The sequence below is a fragment of the Xenopus laevis genome, chromosome 1L (assembly GCF_017654675.1).
Source record: "Xenopus laevis strain J_2021 chromosome 1L, Xenopus_laevis_v10.1, whole genome shotgun sequence".
NCBI lineage: Eukaryota > Metazoa > Chordata > Amphibia > Anura > Pipidae > Xenopus > Xenopus laevis.
In genome coordinates this window covers 72,853,857-72,874,655 of record NC_054371.1, presented here as the reverse complement: position 1 = coordinate 72,874,655, position 20,799 = coordinate 72,853,857, and the positions used below count along the sequence as shown (strand labels likewise).

Genomic DNA, 20,799 nt, shown 5'->3' with positions numbered 1-20,799 from the left:
CAAGAAACGTGTTCTGCTATGCATGTCCTAATAAATCATTTTTTAATTTTATAATCATTTCTACTGTTTTCACTTTATCTCCAAGCTTCCGCAGTTTTTTTTGATTTTCAGTTAGGCTATGAGGAAGGCCCCATATATGGGCCAATATGTTGCCAAGAGGGGCAGATTTACAGATTATTTGAACTGTATATGGCCATCATATACCACTCATCACCCCTTCCAATCCCAGTGCCATTAGACAGCATTCATAGCATGTGTGTGGAAAGTATTTAGCATATAATGATAAACTTACACATACCATGTAAAGAACTTTATTTTTTATAGGAAACATGTTAGCTGAACAACATATTCAATTTCTGATACAAAATAATTAACAAAACCATTAACAAAACCAAATAATATTTTTCTTTACTTGGCTAGAAGGATAAAAAGAAACCAAAATCTTTGATTCACACCTAAACAGATAGGAAGGGTAGGGTTAGGAGAGCACATCTTACAGTCATATGAAAAAGTTTGGGAACCCCTCTCCGCCTGCATAATAATTTAGTCCACTTTCAACAAAAAAGATAACAGTGGTATGTCTTTAATTTCGCAAGAACATCTGAGTACTGGGGTGTTTAAAACATTAAATCAAATGTGAAAAACTGGCTGTGCAAAAATTTGGGTACCCTTGTAATTTTGCTAATTTGAATGCATGTAACTGCTCAATACTGATTACTGGCAACACTCTCCTCTGAAGAGAGACAGCATGGGATCCTCAAAGCAACTCTGAAAAGATCTGAAAACAAAGATTGTTCAGTATCATGGTTTAGGGGGAAGGCTACAAAAAGCAGAGGTTTAAACTGTCAGTTTTAACTGTAAGGAATGTAATCAGGAAATGGAAGGCCACAGGCACAGTTGCTGTAAAACATATGCGAAAGATTGTAAGAATGGTTACAAACAACCCAAAGATCACCTCCAAAGACCTACAAGAACATCTTGCTGCAGATGGTGTATCTGTACATCGTTCTACAATTCAGCACAATTTGCACAAAGAACATCTGTATGGCAGGGTGATGAGAAAGAAGCCCTTTCTGCACTCATGCCACAAACAGAGTCGCTTGTTGTATGTAAAAGCTCATTTAGACAAGTCACAGTCATTTTGGAACAAAGTGCTTTGGACTGACGAGAAAAATGGAGTTATTTGGTCATAACAAAAAAAGTTTGCATGGCGGAAGAACGGCAGCATTCCTACTGTCAAATGTAGTGGAGGTTCCATCATGCTGTGGGACTGTGTGGCAAGTTCACGGACTGGGGCCCTTGTTAAAGTCGAGGGTCGGATGAATTCAACCCAATATCAGCAAATTCTTCAGGATAATGTTCAAGCATCAGTCACAAAGTTGAAGTTACGCAGGGGTTGGATATTCCAACAAGACCTTAAACACACTTCGAAGTCTACAAAGGCATTTATGCAGAGGGAGAAGTACAATATTCTGCAATGGTCACAGTCCCCAGTCTTAAATATCATCGAAAATCTATGGGATGATTTGAAGCAGACTGTCCTTGCTCGGCAGCCATCAAATTTAACTGAACAGCCCAAATTTATGCACCTGTCTAATTTTGTTATGATGTATATTGCATATTTTCTGTTAATCCAATAAACGTTATGTCACTGATGAAATACTACTGTTTCCATAAGGCATATTATATATTAAAAGGAAGTTGCTACTTTGAAAGCTCAGCCAATGATAAACAAAACTCCAAAGAATTAAGAGGGGTTCCCAAACTTTTTCATATGACTAGTTTTCTTTGTCACAGGCTCAAAGGATCATGTCATGAACATAAACAGGTTTATCTGTGAATGCAAAATAGAAAAATAAAAGAAACATGTATTCGATGGCAATTAGGTTTTATTGGTGAAAAGGTTACGTAAAAAGGGAAGCATATTTCAGGTACTCATGTTTCTACTTCCCTCCTGGAAAAAGGCTAAACCTCTGCATAGTCCCATCACTTCAGTCAGACTGCACTTGTAGCGCAACTGCTGGAGGGCTGCATGTAGGTGCGATGTAAGAAATCTTTGCAATAGAGGAAATAAAACCACTGGGTATTTAGAGTAATCGCACAAGGAGCTAAATCAAATTTCATTTTTGATGTAGTCTAAAAAACAGGGCACAAAATCACCTAAACAGCCCACCACAGATTTGACCAAAAACTGTTTGTCAGGCAATATAAGCTTTACTGTGTTTTTAGGTTTCGCTGCCTAAAATAGTCCAGTGTGTACTTTCCCTAAAAGGAAATCACAGAATAAAATTTGCATCTTTTAAGGGCAGACACACACGCTGCTATTTCGGGAGATTAGTCACCCATCGACAAATTGATTCTTCTTCGGGCGACTAATTTTCCCGAACTGGCTAGAATATAAATTGCCGGCGGGATGGTATTCGGATCGCTTTGGCTTTCGGAAAACGAAGTGTTCCGAGTGCCGTCCCGCCAGCGATTACATTCCAGCCAGTGGGAATGCAGTTCGAGGAGATTAGTCGCCCGAAGAAGACACGATTTGTCACTGGGCGTCTAATCTCCCGAAATAGCAGCGTGTGTCTCTTCCCTTAATGAAAAAACAAACACAATTTTTAAACCTTATAGGTGATTTTTTTTATTAAATGTAATTCCCTTTAAATGTAAGCCTGTGCTTATGACTCGTAACAAAAAGTCAACATAAACCATTTAAAATCTGCTGTATAAGGAAGCACAACGTGCAGCCTTCCAGCTGTTCTAAAAGCTAAAAAAGACAGAGGGATATTAGGAGCAATTGTCAGCAACAGCTGGTAGAAAGCAGGTTGTCATACATATAATCAGATTTGTTTTTGTCACCGATTGTAATTTTGAGCAGGCCTGATAACTCCATCTCCATGAGAAACTCCAATATGGAGCCCTTATGAGCCTGATATAAGCATCAATCAGCAGGAATATTTAGCATGACAAAAACATAAGCAGAAACATAAACGAAAAAAATAAAAAAAACAATGAAAGTACAATCCCTGCATTTTCAGACGCCATCACCGAATCGTATGTGTTTGCTTGCCTCCTGTGCCTTAGCCAGTCTCATCTTCTCTGCTTTGGCTACCAGCTGGAGAAATAAGAGCAGTATACATAATACTCATAGTAAGCAAATGGCATACACATACCATACCTCATACCACAAATTAACTCAAATCAAGTGAAATACAAGCGAGTTGCAGAGTTCACTTGATTTTTAGGCAACACAGTGAAAGTCATGATCTTCCTATGGTGAATACTAATTGATATATTGAGCAAACAGGCCCTGTCCATATACATGATTATTCTATTTGAAAGTGTCATGTGACAATCAGCATAAAGAAAAAAAAAAGTTCCTCTTTTTATGCTCTGCCGTATCAGGGAGTAAGTTTGGTCATGGTTATTGCAGGTACAATTTACTGAACAATAGGGTTGTCTTTTAGTAATTGCAGTACCACCTTTTGGCCGTTAAAGGGGTTGTTCACCTTTAAAGTAACTTCTATTATGATGTAGAGAGTGATATTCTGAGACAATTTGCAACTGGTTTTAATTTTTTATTATTTGTGGTTTTTAAGTTATTTAACTTTTTATTCAGCAGCTCTCCAGTTTCAGTAATCTGGTTGATAGGGTCCAATTTCCCCTTGCAACCATGCACTGATTTGAATGAGAGTCAAGAATGTGATTAGGAGAAGCTTAATAGAAAGAGGAGTAATAAAAAGTGGTAATAACAATACATTTGTAGCCATAAGAGCATTTGGTTTTTAGATGGGGTCAGTGACCCCCATTTGAAAGCTGGAAAGAGTCAGATGAAGAAGGCAAATAATTCAAAAACTATAAAAGATAAATAATGAAGACCAATTAAAACGTTGCTAAGAGTTGACCGTTCTAAAACATCCTTAAAGTTAACTTAAAGGGGAACCACCCCTTTAATAGATAGAATCCATTAGGCAAGTTAAATAACTAAGCAGCTCCCACTACTAGATATAAATGCAAATTTGCATTCAAGGAGTGTTCCATTTGCCAAATACATACTCATATTGTAATGTATATTTATGGGAAAATAACAAAGATATGACACAGGATATATTTTATTTAAGCAATAAACAAGCAGTTCAAATTACCTTTTCAGTGCCACGTTTCTTTTCCCGGGGACGGTTAAGCTTTGCTTGCCTATCTACCAAAATCTTCTGCCAATACCGTTGCTCATTATCCCCTATATATGTATCACGAGAAAAAGTAAAAAAGAATATAGTGAATAAAGTAACCCCCTTTGTAAAATATAGGGATATTATAAGTTACCGAGGAGTTTCATGACCATATAAAAACACGAGGCCGAAGGCCGAGTGTTTTTATACAGGTCATGGAACTCCGAGGTAACTTCTAATATCCTCATATTTTACAACTGGGGGTACTTTATTTATTATAATACACAAATTTCAATGAGTCATGTGACAGAAATGACATCAGAACTCACCGTTTATAACTGATGACATCAGAACTCACCGTTTATAAGGATATAATTTACAGGATATTCATGGCTTTTGTGTATTATAATTGGTTATTCTCCAGAAAGGTTTAAAGACCTCAACAATGTGCAGCAATATATATAAAAGGGGAACCAAACCACCAATATTGGCTCAACCAGGTCTTTTATTTTGTGTTTACGAGTTCTCCTCTATTTAGTCCATTGGCATTTGATCTGAAGGTTCACCCACTTTCTAGTACTCGTTCTTCTAAAGATTTTCAGCCCCCCAACAGCTTAAAACAATCGGTGGATGTGTGCCTTTATTGGTTAACTAGGCACTCCACAGCTTGTCCAACATCCAGTGGCTCATTGTCTGGATTTATCTAGTATGGATTTTTCTCATCAGAGCTACAGTTTATTTCTTTCTTTGAGGAGTAATGAGGTTGGGCAAAATAGCAAATGGTTACTGTAACAGAAAAAGATCAGCAAGAAGCAGCATAATAGGACAGGCCCAGGGGGTAAGAATGTTATTCACTCTCTGCTGCTCTTCCTTCCCTTGCATTCCTTCACATGCTAATTTGTGGAGCTAACACTTTAATGATTAGTTTCAAAAGCAATGACCAGGTCATTTATAAACAATTAGGAGCCTGGACGATGGCCTTTCCAAGTGTTTGCTCCAATAGTACAGTTACAAATACATTCCTGTGCGGTCACAAACAAAAGGTAGGGGCCGTCTATAGGAAATTAGAATAGCGCATACACACAAAAAGGAATGTTGTCCAGGTACTGACATTCTATCAGGAATGGAATCTTTAGAGCTTTACTACGAGGTGATGACTGAAATCTAAAACATCCACAACCATGGCTGGCAGAACAATCACAACGTTAAATTACTAATCCTTGTTCAACAACAAACACATTATACTGTATCTGAGCAGAGCATATTAATTCGCAAATGGTTGTATTGCCCATGCTTTTTCCTGAACGCTAAAATATTGCACTGCCTGCCTTTCCGGTTTTTGCTAATTCGCATTGCAAATAAACTTCTGCAAATGAGACGGGCGTTTGCGTGAGTGTGCCCACTGTGCAAGGAGGTTATGCATGTGAATAGCTTTTACCGTAACGTAAATTCACAATTTGCAAAACTGTTTTGCGAGTATTTTCTCCGCCACCAAAGTAGTGGCATAATTCAAACACAGAGGGGCAGATTTACAAAGCTCGAGTGAAGGATTCGAATTAAAAAAAACTTCAAATTTCTAAGTGTTTTTTGGGCTACTTCGACCATCGAATGGGCTACTTCGACCTTCGACTACTACTTCGAATCGAACGATTCGAAGTAAAAATCGTTCGACTATTCGACCATTCGATAGTCGAAGTACTGTCTCTTTAAGAAAAACTTCGACCCCCTACTTCGGCAGCTAAAAGCTACCGAAGTCAATGTTAGCCTATGGGGAAGGTCCCCATAGGCTTGCCTGTGATTTTTTGATCGAAGGATATTCCTTCGAGCGTTGTATTAAAATCCTTCGAATCGTTCGATTCGAAGGATTTAATCGTTCGATCGAACGAATAATCCTTCGATCGTTCGATCGCAGGATTTGCGCTAATTAACCCTCGATATTCGACCCTTCTTACATCTGCCCCAGAGTGTGCAAATGAATATTCTCAATTCTTGCCATATTTAAAAAGCTCTTATAGACATTCAGGGCAGATTCATCAAGGGTCGAATTTCGAAGTGTAAAAAACTTCGAAATTCGACCATCGAATGGCATTACTTCGATATTCGAAGGTTTTTTTTATCGAATTTGGGCATATTCGGTCAAAGTAAAATCGTTCAATTGTACGATGAAATCCTTCGAATCAAACGATTTGAACGATTTAAATCGATAGAACGATTTTAATTCAACTTCTAAAAACTTAGCCAAATGTTGGCTATAGGTTCTAGGAGGTCCCCATAGGCTAACATAGCAATTCGGCAGGTTTAAGGTGGCGAAGTCGAACTTTTTTACTTCGAATCAGTCGAATTTAGGCCTATTGGTCGAAGTACCCAAAAATTAGTTCGAAATACGAAGCTTTTAAATTCGAAAATTCACTTCGACCATTTTTAAATATGCCCCTCACAGTGCGAAAAACAAATTCGCAATTCAGTTTGTACTACTCTTATTCAGCTTTATAAATACAACCAGGCGCAGGGCAAATACATTCACTGCACAAAGTTTATAAATGCGCTCCAGTGTGTCTTATGGTTAAATGTACTGGTGAAATGCAATGTGTACTGCACCTGAGAGAATTTGTAGCTTCCAGTTGTGTTTGCCTTGCAGATCAGAGCGAGCTTTTAATGCAGTCTGAGCATCTTCCGGAGATTTAAACCGAACATGGCACTCTGTATCACCCTCCAGCATGTCCACATATACCACCTCACACACTCCCGAAAATGCATCCTGTTAAAAGAGAAACTAGTTTGTATACATCATCATATTCACATACAAACACTAGTACAGGACAGTCAGGGAAGGGGGCTTTTTGCTGTGAATTCTGAGGACAGAGACACCTGGGGATTAATATTAGTTAGGGTAAGGCCACACGAGGAGATTCGGGGAGATTTTGTCGCCTGACAACTAATCGCTTTGTCTTTTGCTCGACTATCTCCCCGAACTGCCTCTGCGTTTTTCCCCATAGGCGAGAATGAAAAGTAGCCTGCGCTAATGCACACGCGGCGATGCGTTTTCAATAGTCGCCCAAAGTTGCCTCCCCCGAATCTCCTCGTGTGGCCTTACTCTTAGGCACTTACAGTGATTGTATTAGCTTACCCGATACCCCAGGCCGGTGCTCCTGTTAGTAAAAAAACTGCAGCAGCTTGGGGTATTTCTGCAGTAATTCTTTGGCACATTCTTTCTTCCTTTTCTCTGGGCATGGGCATGTGCACTAGAGTGAAAAAGCTGGCTTTTGGTTTTATTCTATTGCGCATGCATGGACCAAAATTAAAGGAAAAGATGGCGGCAATAGTGCTCTTTTACAGAAATACCCTGGGCCAGGGTAGTTTTTAACAAACAGGAGCACCAGCCCTGGGTATCAGGTAAGAGATTTTAAACACTAGGGGGTGCCTAACATTTTCGCACCCCCTAGAGATTAAAACTTTAGTTCTCCATTAAATAACTTACCCTTATTACATTTAAAGAATTATCTGAAGCACAGACTTTTTAAAAAGTGATATGAACACAATTGACAGCTTTTATACCCATTTGTACCCATACTTTTCTTAAGAAGGTGAATACAATTTCTAAAACAGCCATCCCAATTATGGAGATGGCACCCACTCTGTTTTGATCACCGCTGCATCTCAGAAGCGTATATTTGTACTAGTCCCAAAAATCATGACAATCAATCAAATATTTTGCTTTAAAATTGCTTTCTGCAAATCTCAAAGATAATTACCGACTGTCAGCTACAGGTTACTGCCCGGGAGCTAATTTGCCCAATGTTCGTAATCAGCTGCATCTCATTTTATTAAGGGCAATGACAAATGAGGAGACAAGTCACCCCGTGATATACTAGTAATTGCACTGTACGGAGCTTACAGTAACAGCTTACTTTATATGCAATAAGACACAGCTTACATTTAGCCTGTGGTGTCAAGACAAAATAAAGTGTTGCTTGCCTCTGTTTCACAAAGTGTTAATCTTTGCAGGAATGCAGGGAGTAATTGTATGCACCCAGAAAGTGAAGAAGCAGTTCTCACAGCAAAGACTCTTGATTATCAGGATAAGAGAAAGACAGACCATTTACCTTAACATATTTGCGTCCCTGAAGAGGATCTGAACTTGTGATCTTCCCTATAACACCACTCACAAACTGTGGTCCCAGTGGCTCATTCTTCACAGTCTCCACTAAATCCACACAGTAAATGGAAAATTGAGAAAGCATTTCAGAGATAAACAGTAACTACTGGTCAAAATGTTATTACATTTAATTTGTCTGTAAATTTATCAAGTTAACTAAAACATGATAAAATATTCTGAGCACGCAGTCAGCTACCTCCATAAAAATACACATGTATTTGCATGCAGCTAACGCAGACTCTCAACGATAGGCTTAATATGGTCCCCTTTAGTCTTTAGGGCCTGTTCATGCTCAAAGGCTTTTAATAAATCTATACAGATTTGGAAGATATAAAACAGGCTCTACTACAACTATAGTTGCCACATATTATTAGAGCTGAAGAAGAGATGATTATCTATTTGTCTATTTTTTAATTAAAAGATAAAACTTTAAAAAGGCCTTATAAGGGCAAAGACACACGGGGAAGTTTGTCCGTCAAGAGAAATCTCCTTTGCCCATCTGGTCCATTAGAATTGCCGCATGTAAAGCAAGTGCCTTCTTCCTTGTTTTCACACAATTACCCAGGATTCTAATGGATCAGGAGGGGAATACATTGTATATATTTATTTTACAGGTTTATAAAAAGTACCTTTTCCATTATTAATATCAAGGCCTTGCATTTCCTCCTCAGAGATACGACACATTTCATTCATTGATTTCTTGAGAGTGGCCATGCTGGTTCGCTGCAGTGTTAAATATTCAGCCTTCAAGCCCAACCATTCTGCCCTGGAGAGGAGCATAATATAGTGTTAAAAGAAAAATTCTGCAGTATATATATATATATATATATATATATATATATATATATATATATATATATATATATATATATATATATATATATATATATATATATATATATATATATATATATATATATATATATATATATATATATATATATATCTATCTATCTATCTATCTTAGTCAATCAGTACTGAGTGATTCTAAGTGGCTTTAGTCTAAAATATGATTAAAAAAATTGATGGCAATTTAAAAGTTTAATCCTCTATTTGTGAATGGTCTAAGCCATGTGCCAGTTTACTATTAATAATAATAATAATAATCATAATAATAATAATAATAATACTACTACAGGTATGGGACCGGTTATCCAGAATGCTCAGGACTTGGGGTTTTCCGGATAACGGATCTTTACTAGAAAATAATGTAAACATTAAATAAACCCAATAGGCTGGTTTTGCTTTGAGTAAGGATTAATTATATCTTAGTTTGGACCAAGTACAAGGTCCTGTTTTATTATTACAGAGAAAAAGGAAATCATTTTTAAAAATGTGGATTATTTGGATAAAATTTAGTCTATGGGAGAAGGCCTTTCTGGGTAACGGGTTTCCAGATAACAGATGTGCCTGTAATAATAATATCACATGACTATAAAGCACCAACAGATTTCACAGCCCTGTAAAATAAATTATTTCTTTGTCCACTGCTTCTATTTATGTAGGTGTATTTATAAGGAGGGGGGCACAGATCTAAGAAAATGTAATTTTATTAGATTGTATTACTCATAACCATTTAACTATCATTCCCGTGACACCATAACCTAGTAGGCTTCTTGTAACAAAGCAAAAAAAGCAGTTACATGCAAATTTATTATTTTCCAGGACAGCATTTGTGCAGTTATCTTTATTTCCACTGATACAATGCATGCAAAGGGAGGAATGTTAAAACAATAGGGGCAAGAAAGAGTTAATGGAGTCAATCTATCAAGCCTTGTCACATTTAATTAGCCCCACTAACCTCTTTTGTTGCCAGAGGAATTGGCTGCAGCTAACTGCCATGAACTGGTTCAGTAACAAGGATTCTTGGAAAAGCCACTTGATGGTTTATATTGGGAAGCAGCACATGTACATTATGGTGAACTGCACACTGACCTTTGTGCTCAAGAGCTTCAATTCTATAAAACTACAAGCGGAACTCTTTCACCCATTTAAAACTGCCCTAACCTGGAGGAGTTATCTGCCAAATAAAAGCAATCTTAGATGCACATTTCTGATTGCTGAAGTTTTTGATATTTGATATAAGAAAATTCCATTTAAAATTTTCAGTAAAATTTATTGGCACATGTTTCATGTGGTATAGGGACATAATATTAAGGGGTGGTTCATCTTTCAGAACTTTTTATAATTTGTGGTTTTTGAGTTATTTAGCTTTTTATTCAGCAGCTCTCCAGTTTACAGTTGCAGCAATCCGGTCCAAATTACCCTAGCAACCCTACATCGATTTGAATAAGAGACTGAAATATGAATAGGACAGGGTCTGAATAGAAAGCGGAGTAATAAAAAGTAGCAATGACAATAAATGTGTAGCCTTAGGGCAGAGACAAACGAGAAGATTCGGGGAGATTTGGACAGTCAGCGACAAATCGCCTCTTTTTAGGGTGACCGTTGCAGCAATCCGGTCCAAATTACCCTAGCAACCCTACATCGATTTGAATAAGAGACTGAAATATGAATAGGACAGGGTCTGAATAGAAAGAGGCGTAATAAAAAGTAGCAATGACAATAAATTTGTAGCCTTAGGGCAGAGACAAACGAGAAGATTCGGGGAGATTTGGTCAGCCGGCGACAAATCGCCTCTTTATAGGATGACTTTATTTCCCTGAATTGCCTCTCCGCCGGCTAGAAATGAAGTCGCCAGCGGGATGGCACTAAAAGCTCTTCGTTTTCCGAAGTCGCCAGAAGTTGCCTCACAAGGAAACTTCGGGCAACTTTGGAAAACGAAGTACTCAGAGTGCCATCCTGCTCTCGATTTATATTCTAGCCGGTGGGGAGGCAGTTTGGAGAGATTAGTTGCCCGAAGAAGAGGTGATTTGTCGCCGGGCGACTAAATCTCCCCGAATCTTCTCGTCTGTCTATGCGTTAACAGAGCATTTGTTTTTAGATGGGGTCAGTGTCCCCCATTTGAAAGCTGGAAAGTCAGAAGGAGGCAAATACTTAAAAAAAAAAAAAAAAAAATCAATAATGAACCACCCATTTAATCAAATCTTGCCCTTAGTAAAATGCTCAATCTTAACCAATATCAGATGGGAATAACCAACTTCTATGGTTAAAATAATGGTATTCCCACAAAGAATACAGTGTCAAGCTTTAATGGTTTATAAGATAAACATTTGTAAACACACAAAACCTGGCAAGCGGAGAGGGGAAATTAAGTAAGAGAAACAAATGGGGGAAGGGGGAAAATAGCAAAGTTTTAGCAAATGAATGGGGATGTGGCAGGGACATTGTAAGATATAGAGGAGCAAATAAATGGAGAGAATGAAAAGAGAAAAATGCTTTGGTGGGAATGCGGTTAGAAGGGTCTATTCAAGAGCACAAGACTGGCCACAGGAAAAGGAGACAATCATCAAAGCAGCATAACAACACAAGATTATAAAGCTGGGGCAGAATGGCACATAGTTGTATCTGTAGAACAACAAAGCGCGGGAAGGAGTGTGGTTATGACTCTTTTGTATTAATTATGTTTGTATATCAGTATGTTTATCAAATGTCAGCATGATTTATCAAAATGTAAGAGTTTACCACAGAAAAACGTACCCACTCGCTGTTCATTCCTATGGGATTATTAGAAGCCCACTTAAAAGTCTATTTTGTATTAATTATGTTTGTATGTCAGCATGTTTATTCTCAGACCACACACTTATGGCATACAACTTAAGTAAGTAAAGCAATAGTACATTAAGCTATAGGATGTCACCAAAACTCCTAGTAAAATGAACATTACATTGCGGATTTACTGGCAAAAGTCTACTGCTACTAACAGTGTGTGTTATGCATGGGTATCTAACTGGCATTAGATTATACTGGATCCATTGTTCCGTGAAATTCTACGCCAATAGTTTTATATTGCTTATATAATATAAATCGAGGATATTCTTTCTTCTACACCTACTCAAGCACTTGGATTAAAGAGGATATGGAAGGAAAGGTTCTGTTGCGTTTCATGCCCTTTTTTTTCCAGTCTGTGCTGGGAAACATTTCGGCGTGCCTTGGAATCACTATTTTTATTATTTATTAGCAAGTTCATTATAAGAGATTTACAGTTTACGAAAACTATATTGTGCGTATCCAAAGATCTCTTCATATAACATTGTACAAACTAAGATTCCGCTTGGCACAATTAAGATGTAAAACGCAAACAGCGTGAAGATAGAAATCATTCACATTTATTTCACCTTTTGATTTGGATTTTGGAACTCTAGAAACCTGAGTGCAAACTAAATATAGTATGTGGTCACAACCCAGCTCTTTACACACAATGGTTTAGTGTGTGGGAAGGATCACTGCTGTGTACACTTGCCTCAGGAAAATAAAATGCAAGACTGATAGGACCTTTAACCCCTCTAGGTCTTTTAAGAGTCTCCATCCTATGTAAGAATGAATGAAAAAAGCAACTGTGGCAGTTGCAGGGTTAATGGGGCTATCCTCTGGTTAAACCAGATAAATGAGGAGCCACCCTGAATTCTACAATTTGCATATACATCTACATTACAATGACAAAGGCAACTCAGAAGGTTCCTCATGATCTGATTCATCCAAGAAATAGGGACAAGTATAAAATGCAAGGCAAGGAAGCAGAAGGTGTGGGAGGAAAACCAGTTCCAGGCTAGAAATTCAGGTGAGTAACATGATTTTTTTTAAGGTGCATTTTAAATTTTAAAGTTAAAATGGTTTATGCACATTTTGGAATGCTGGGATTTCTGGGGTTTTTTTCTGCAAGTCCACATGTTTTCCACATGTTCAGCCTTCTAGGCTGTGTGCCCATACCACCATCACAATTATGAGTACAGCATGCTACTACTGTGGCGAAAGAATTTTGTGTGAAAACACACAATTTTGTATACAATTAAAGTCTGCAAAAAAGATAATTTTTGAGGCTACAGCTCAAAAACACTCTAGAAATAGGCTATAATGGTGGTAATACGTATGCAGGTATGAGGTCGCCGAATTAAGGAAAGGCTCTCTCCTATTTAATCCATTTTACCAAATAATCCAAATATTTAAAAATGATTTCCCTTTTCTCTGTAATAATAAAACAGTACCTTGTACTTCATCCAAACTAAGATAGAATTAGTCCTTACTGGAAGTAAAACCAGTCTATTGGGTTTATTTAATGTTTACATTATTGTCTAGTAGACTTAAGGATGAAGATCCAAATTACGGAAAGATCCGTTATCCGGAAACCCCAGGTCCAGGGCATTCTGGATATCAGGTCTCATACCTGTATCTCGTCATTATCATCATTTATTTTATAAATCTCCTGCAAGTTAATTTTTACTTGAAAAATTCAAGTTTTCAAGGGTAGTTTCTAGTAAAAACTTGCATTTTTCAAGATTTATTATATCCAGAAGCTGGAAATAGCTTGAATCTGAAAATACTGCAGGTAAAACCTGTTGAGGTCATGTAATAGTCAATGGAAGTGTCCCTTCAACCATTTGAAGATGTGTGTAGCCTTCATGATGTTCGGGTGTTTTTGCTCAAAAAATTGATTCGGGTTTATTTTTTATTGCCGAAAACTCTGTTAATTCAAGTTTTTGGGTTCTTCACCTCAAATTCAAGTTTTTTTCAAGCTTTTCCCATTTGAGTTTTTCCTTAAATCGGAAAACATTCGAGTTGGGAGTTCATTTGAGGTATAAAAAAACCTCACAACCCTCTAAAACTCGACCTTTGATAAATAACCCCCTAATGTTACCTGTTACTGGCCACAACTTTGAAAATAAATCTTAACATTCAGTTCCAAGTCTAAAATGGAGTTTCAGTAAGTATTTGTTTGCCAACAAACTCGATCTGGCACTTAGCTCTGTAAATCCTATTTTTCATGGAACAAACTTCCATATTATGACTTGATATTTGGTATTTGGTATTTTAACACATAACAAAGGCAACAAAACTAGGATTTGCAGCTAGATGGATGTAGATGTCTTATTTCAAGTGTTTTGCTTTATGAACATGGCCTCCATTATTGGAATTGATATTTTTGTATAGCATGCTTAACAAAAATCTGGAATATAATATCAGTTTAATGAAATCGGTAAATAAGCTGTACAGTAATAGCATTTACCTAAACTGCAGACTGCTAGTTTGACTGTATTACATTGAGTGCTAAAGGTCAGAAGCCGGAATTTATTATAATCAGGTTAACCGTTTAATATTCAGTATTCTTTACTCTCTTACAGATGTTGAGATGGACCAGAAACTTCAGTCAATTGTCACCACGGATCTCCTTACACTTAAACATTGAGGGACTTTTTCCCATGTACTGCTGCAAGTGCTTCAATGTTTTGGTGAAAGAAGATCCAGCCACCCAATGCAATGCCAAAGTTCTCCAATTGCCTAGGAACATGGACCTTTTCTGCAGTATGCATTTGGATTCTTTTAGATGCTTTTAATGATCAACATTAATGACCAAGGTAAATGCCTATAGAGATGATTGGCTAACAACCTAGATAATGTACTCCATACAGTTAAAAGGATTTTGCTAGGCTATGGGTTCATTAAACAATTAATGGAAGAGGAAGATTACCCCACTACTTTAACATCGGTGTACTTTCTGTGTCTTTAAAAAGGGTAAGTGCTCCAATGTTTTAGTATTGGGGAATCCTTAATGCAACTTCAAAGTACATTTAGGGTTTATTGTTTGTGTTTAGAGAAAAGGAGCCACTTCTGCTGACAACATGAGGCACGTGCTAATAAGCCAATAGTAAGTGCTTTATGTTTTGGCAGATATGACTTCTCATTATGTGTCCAACTTGTTCCAGCTAATGAGTGACATACTATCTGAAGGATAACATGGCATGGGACTGCACTGTCTGTTTTCAGCTACTATTGAACCTGTGCAAACTCTGTTCTATATTACGTAGAATTGCACTGTAGCAATGGTGGCTGCCTGCAGAGTGCCAGCTATACAAAGTCACGCTTTCTTGCAGTGAATGAACATACCTTTACAAACCATACAGGTTTTTTGTTATAAGAAAATGCATATGCATAATTACTTATGCCAAGAAACTGAATGTTGAAACCTTTTTCAGTTTTCTTTACTCACAATTTTTTTTTTGATCTTTGGGGTAGCAACTTAATCCTTATTTTTCTATAAATTAAACAACTTCTTGTTTTGTAATGATTTTCTTATTGATTTGCTCCCCTAAGCATTTTTATTGCTACCTTGAAGGCTAATGGTTATATATAAGAGAACCACAGTTTCAGTATAATGAATATCTACCATATGCAATGCCATGTGTAAAGGTGGCCATACACGGAGAGATCCGCTCCTTTGGCGGATCTCTCCCAGATATGCACACCTTGAGGTGGGCGATATCGGGCTGATCCGATCGTGGTCTCTAGGGCCCAACGATTGCATACTTACGATGTGTAACTGGCGGTCAGATCGTGGGACCACATCAACGAACAGATGTGGCCACGATCCAACCGGATTTTAAGTCCCGTTCGATCAACATCTGCCGGACTTTCAGCGAGATATCGATCGGGGAAGCCCGTCGGAGGGCCCCATAAACGGGCCAATAAGCTGCTGACTCGGTCTGTCGGCAGCTTTTATCGGCCCGTGTATGGCCACCTTTATGGAATACTAATACCAAAGTAGAGGCAAACAAACCGTAGGTGTTCCTGCTACACTGCAACTGATGACGACCAAGTGTACAAGGATCAGTACAGGAATTCTAAATCCTGTCGCTATGTAAATCTCAGGTCAGTCAAATTTATAATGGCATATAACTTTATTATATGACCAACTTAAGTCCATTCTTTGTTACTCTACCAATGATAACTGATTGGCTGAGATACTGTCATAGTACCTCTGATGTGCCTTAACTTGTCGGACTGACCCTTGTCAGTAAAGGTAAAATTTGTCAGGAAGACGGTTTCCTCTTAGATACCAAAAAATGTAAATCAAATCCATGTCCGTAAAGAGAGAACAAGGCAATCTTGGATATTTTTTTTTTAAATCTTGTTCTTCCTCACTCTCAGGCTAATGGAATAGGATCAGTTTCTGCACTAGCTTATATACACCAGAAGAAAAAAGTGGCTCCACTGCCTTCCACTCTACATGGATGGCCAATGACATTTATCAGCTCTGAACACAAAAAACAGATCTGTTCCAATTCATTTCTGGATTTCATACCATGCAGCAAGAAGAATCATCAGATCAAAATTTTGGTCCAGTCAGGCTGTGATCCAAGGACAGCTTGTCCAAGCTACACTCATTAATGGCTGAGCAAAGAGGCTGAAAACAAACCTAAGCAATTATAACAACAATGGAGTGCGGGTGTAGCTTGTTTACATAGCGCTCATTATCTCTAGTTACACCAGCGCAGCTAATTACAGGGGAATTAGTAAAAATTGGTTAAAAAGACTTGCCGCAATAAAATAAAATGTAGATTTTTAAGTGAAAAGAATAGGCAAAATTTATTTTTAAATAATATATTTTGCTCAAGTTGAAATGGGGTAAATATTAACCATTTAACTACTGAAGTCTTCCTTGCCACAGTAGAAAAGAACAGTCCAACGCCCCATGATGAAGGCTGGAAGACATTTGGAGCAATTTATCAACACTGAACAAATTTGCAACTGGGTAGTAACTGATTGAAAGAAATTAAATGTTTGCTTTTATTGTTCCACTTGCAACTAGCTGAAAAAGCTGATCACTGACTGGATGCTATAGATTACTGCCCAGGAAGAAATTTGACAGTGTTGATAATTGATCCCCAGAGTGTGGACAACCAGACAGAAGAAACAAAATATTTATGTACAGTACATTTTACAAGACATGTGTTGTCTTATAAAAAGACAAGCTTTTAATGTAAAAATATGTAAAATTATTGTCGGATTCATTGTCGTTGTAGACGTAAATTATTTTATATTTTTTTCACACTCAATATGCACATTTCCACTTCTGAAAACTGTTCTTAAATGCACGGTGAAAGGACTTACTTTGAAAGTACTCTCAGAGGTATAACCTCTTCTCCAACTCTGTGTCTTTCTTTATGCTTCCTCGTCCGCTTCCTCTTCATTTTTGGCACAGACATTTCTTTCTTATCTGCTGCATCCTTCTCTTCTTCTGTAGAGACCTCTGTTTCAACCATGATCAACAAGATGCAAAAACTATTATGCAACACTTCATTCATTAAATTGCACAGGTGATAAACTGCATTGTGTGTATTTGCTGTTGCCTATGCATATAACATCAGCAATTACTGTGTATTATTTTACATGCTAGAAAATTATGCTTCTGGCAACCGCATCAACGCCTGTTAATAAATGAGCCCTCCAGAGTTGCTTCAGAAACAGTGCACTTTCACAAAAAAAAAAAAAAAAAGTGTGCGTCTGTCTTCTTAAAGGGTTCAAGCTAAACACTATAAAGGAGTTGTCACTTTTGAGTTAACTTTTAGTATGATGTAGAGTGTGATATTCTGAGGCAATTGGTCTTCATTATTCATGGTTTTTGAGTTATTCAGCAGCTGTCCAGTCTGCAATTTCAGCAATCTGGTTGCTAGGGTCCACATTACCCTAGCAATGATGCCCTGAATTAAATGAGAGACTGGAATATAAATATGAGAGGGTCTGAATAAAAAGATGATTAATAAAAAGTAGCAACAATAATACATTTGTAGCCTTACAGGGCATTTTTAGATGGGGACAGTGACCCTCCACTTGAAAGCTAGAAAGAGTCAGAAGAAAAAGGCAAAAAATTCAAAAACTATGAAAAATAAAGACCGATTGAAAAGTTTCTTAGGATAAACCATTCTAACACATACTAAAAACTAACTTAAAGGTTAACCACCGCTTTAAAACCACCTCTATACCATAATTCAATCCTTCTAAATTGTGTTTAGTAAAAGGCAATGCTTATACTGCTTTTGTTTTATTAGATACATAGATAGATACATAGATAGATACATATATAGATACTTATTTTTAATTCACGTTTGGGCAAGTTTTATACTTGTGGTTAGGGGTCATTCTAAGCCTGCGAACTTGCATACTCTATACAAAACAGTAAAAAGGGTCTTAAAGGAAAACTATACCCCCCACATGATATGAACAGATAGTTCATATCATATTAAGTGGCATATTAAAGAATCTTACCAAACTGGAATATATATTTAAGTAAATCTTGCCCTTTTACATCTCTTGCCTTGAGCCACCATTTTGCGATGGTCTCTGTGCTGTCTCAAAGATCACCTGACCAGAAATACTTCAACTCTAACTATAACAGGAAGAAGTGTGGAAGCAAAAGACACAACACTGTCTGTTAATTGGCTCATGTGACCTAACATGTATGGTTTGTTGGTATGTTTGTGAGTACAGTGAATCCTACGATCCCAGGGGGCGGCCCTTATTTTTTAAAATGGCAATTTTCTATTTATGATTACCCAATGGCACATACTACTAGAAAAGTATATTATTATGAAAATGGTTTATTTACATGAAGCAGGATTTTACATATGAGCGGTTTTATGCAATATCTTTCTATAGAGACCTACATTGTTTGGGGGGGTATAGTTTTCCTTTAAGCAGCTCTGTATTTCAGTTAAATCAGGGGTCCTCAAACCTTTTAAGCAGAGGGCCAGTTCACGGTTCCTCAGACTGTTGGGGGGCCGGACCAGGGGTGCTTCGCCAATGAGGCGAGTTGAGGCTGTCGCCTCAGGCGGCAGAGCCCCACTAGGTACCAGGGGCAGCAAAAATGCTGCTCCTGGTACTTTAAGAGCGCAATTCCGGGGGAGGGGGGGCAGCAGCAACTGCTGCTGCCTCAGGCGGCGGAGGGGTCAGGATCGCCCCTGGGCCGGACTATAGTTTAAAAAAAAAAATGAACAAATTCCCATGCACACTGCATATATCTTATTTGTAGTACAGGTAGTGCAAAAAAAATCATGAAGAAACAATACACTATTTAAAAAATGTACAATGAAGAACAATTTTAACTAACATAAACTTACCAGTATTTCAATGGCAGTTCATAAAGCTATATGTGTGTGTGACTATATATATTATATATAGTCACACACACATATAGCTTTATGAACTGCCATTCCATTTAATCAACTTGTAATTCATTGACATTTATTGACTACAAATCCATTGTTACACTTCATTAATCATGTAAAAATAATTAATTCAATAAGCATATAATCAATTTTTAAAACATTCATCGTAAGCACTCCCAGTAAAAAAATCATAGCATACCCAGGGATAAAGAGAGATGGAGATGGGCACCAAAATAAAAAAAATGGGGCAGAAATAGGGCAAACAGAAATTAAAAGAACTCAGGGGTTTAAATGTAAAATTAATGCATTTCATTAATCATGTAAAAATAATTCAGTGAGCATATATAATCAATTTTTAACACATTCATTGTAAGCACTCCCAGTAAGAAAATCATAGCATACCCAGGGATAAAGAGAGATATAAAGATGAGGCAAAGGAGTAGTATGGAGATGGGAAGCAAAATAAATAAAATGGGGCAGAAATAGGGCAAACAGAAATTAAGAGAGCTCTGGGGTTTAATTGTAAAATTAAATTAAAACACTTCATTAATCATGTAAAAATAATTAATTCAGTGAGGAGATGCAAGGGAGAATGTATGGAGATGGGCAATGCAACAAGATTTAAAAAAAAAAAAATGGGGAAGAAATAGAGAAATAGGGCAAACAGAAATTAAGAAACCTTGTAAAATTAAATTAAAGAAGTTGGTGGTGGGCACAGTGTGTGTGTGGGTTTTGGGAATAATTAAGGCCGACATGTTCCCCCAATTCACTTTGCTCACCAGCGCAGTAGAAGAGACAGGAGCAGCAGATTCCGATCAGTTGGCAGAGGAGCAGTAGGTTACTTTTTAGCCTGCAGCCCACCAAAATGCGCAGCCACAGCCTGCCCTAGGATGTCAGGAAAAGCGCCAAATCCAGAGCGCTCCCTCCCTGATGCGCCTCTTGCGCCCTACGCGTAGCACGCCTCAGAGACGTCATCAGGGGGCCGATGTGAACATGCGCGCATACATAACTGATGCACCGCTTGTTCAAATGCCCATAGTTAGTCCAGCAGGAGGCCAGATTCGAGCTTTCTATATTTTTTTTTAAAAAAATATGGGGCAATTGCCAGCGTGGGCGGGGGCCTGGTAAATGACATTGGAGGGCCGTATCCGGCCCGCGGGCCGTAGTTTGAGGACCCCTGAGTTAAATGAAGCCCTTCTTGAGTCTTTTTTCCTTGTTTTTATTCATAGCATCTCCACAATTTCTGGTAGCTAAAGTGCTAGGCCACTGAATTTCAATTTATTTACCAGGAGTGCTACGTTAAGTGTATATGAGCTGGATGTAGACCTCCAAATGATCATTAGGCTTCCTAGCCTGCTCAATCATCTGACAGATACACAAGATCAAATTATTATTGTCCGACTCTGTCCGAAACATACCATAT

General features: G+C 37.8%; 1 protein-coding gene and 1 long non-coding RNA gene across 3 annotated transcripts in view; one reads left to right on the top strand and one right to left on the bottom strand.

Moving 5' to 3' along the window:
• Positions 1-295: 295 nt before the first annotated feature.
• Positions 296-20,799, bottom strand: part of larp7.L (La ribonucleoprotein domain family member 7 L homeolog) — a 34,527-nt gene continuing 14,023 nt past the window's right edge. For both annotated transcript variants that reach the window (XM_018251420.2, XM_018251425.2), the window contains exons 8-13: positions 17,323-17,461; positions 8,946-9,082; positions 8,264-8,364; positions 6,759-6,918; positions 4,137-4,228; positions 296-3,106 (exon numbers count right to left, since the gene is read on the bottom strand). In XM_018251420.2, the coding sequence (XP_018106909.1) occupies positions 3,026-3,106; positions 4,137-4,228; positions 6,759-6,918; positions 8,264-8,364; positions 8,946-9,082; positions 17,323-17,461 (710 nt within the window). In that variant the 3' untranslated portion in view covers positions 296-3,025. The remainder of the gene's footprint in view (positions 3,107-4,136; positions 4,229-6,758; positions 6,919-8,263; positions 8,365-8,945; positions 9,083-17,322; positions 17,462-20,799) is intronic.
• LOC108710290 lies at positions 12,844-17,536 on the top strand. Its single transcript, XR_001934746.2, has 3 exons — positions 12,844-12,997; positions 14,556-14,789; positions 16,360-17,536. It is a non-coding gene; the product is annotated as an uncharacterized LOC108710290 (long non-coding RNA).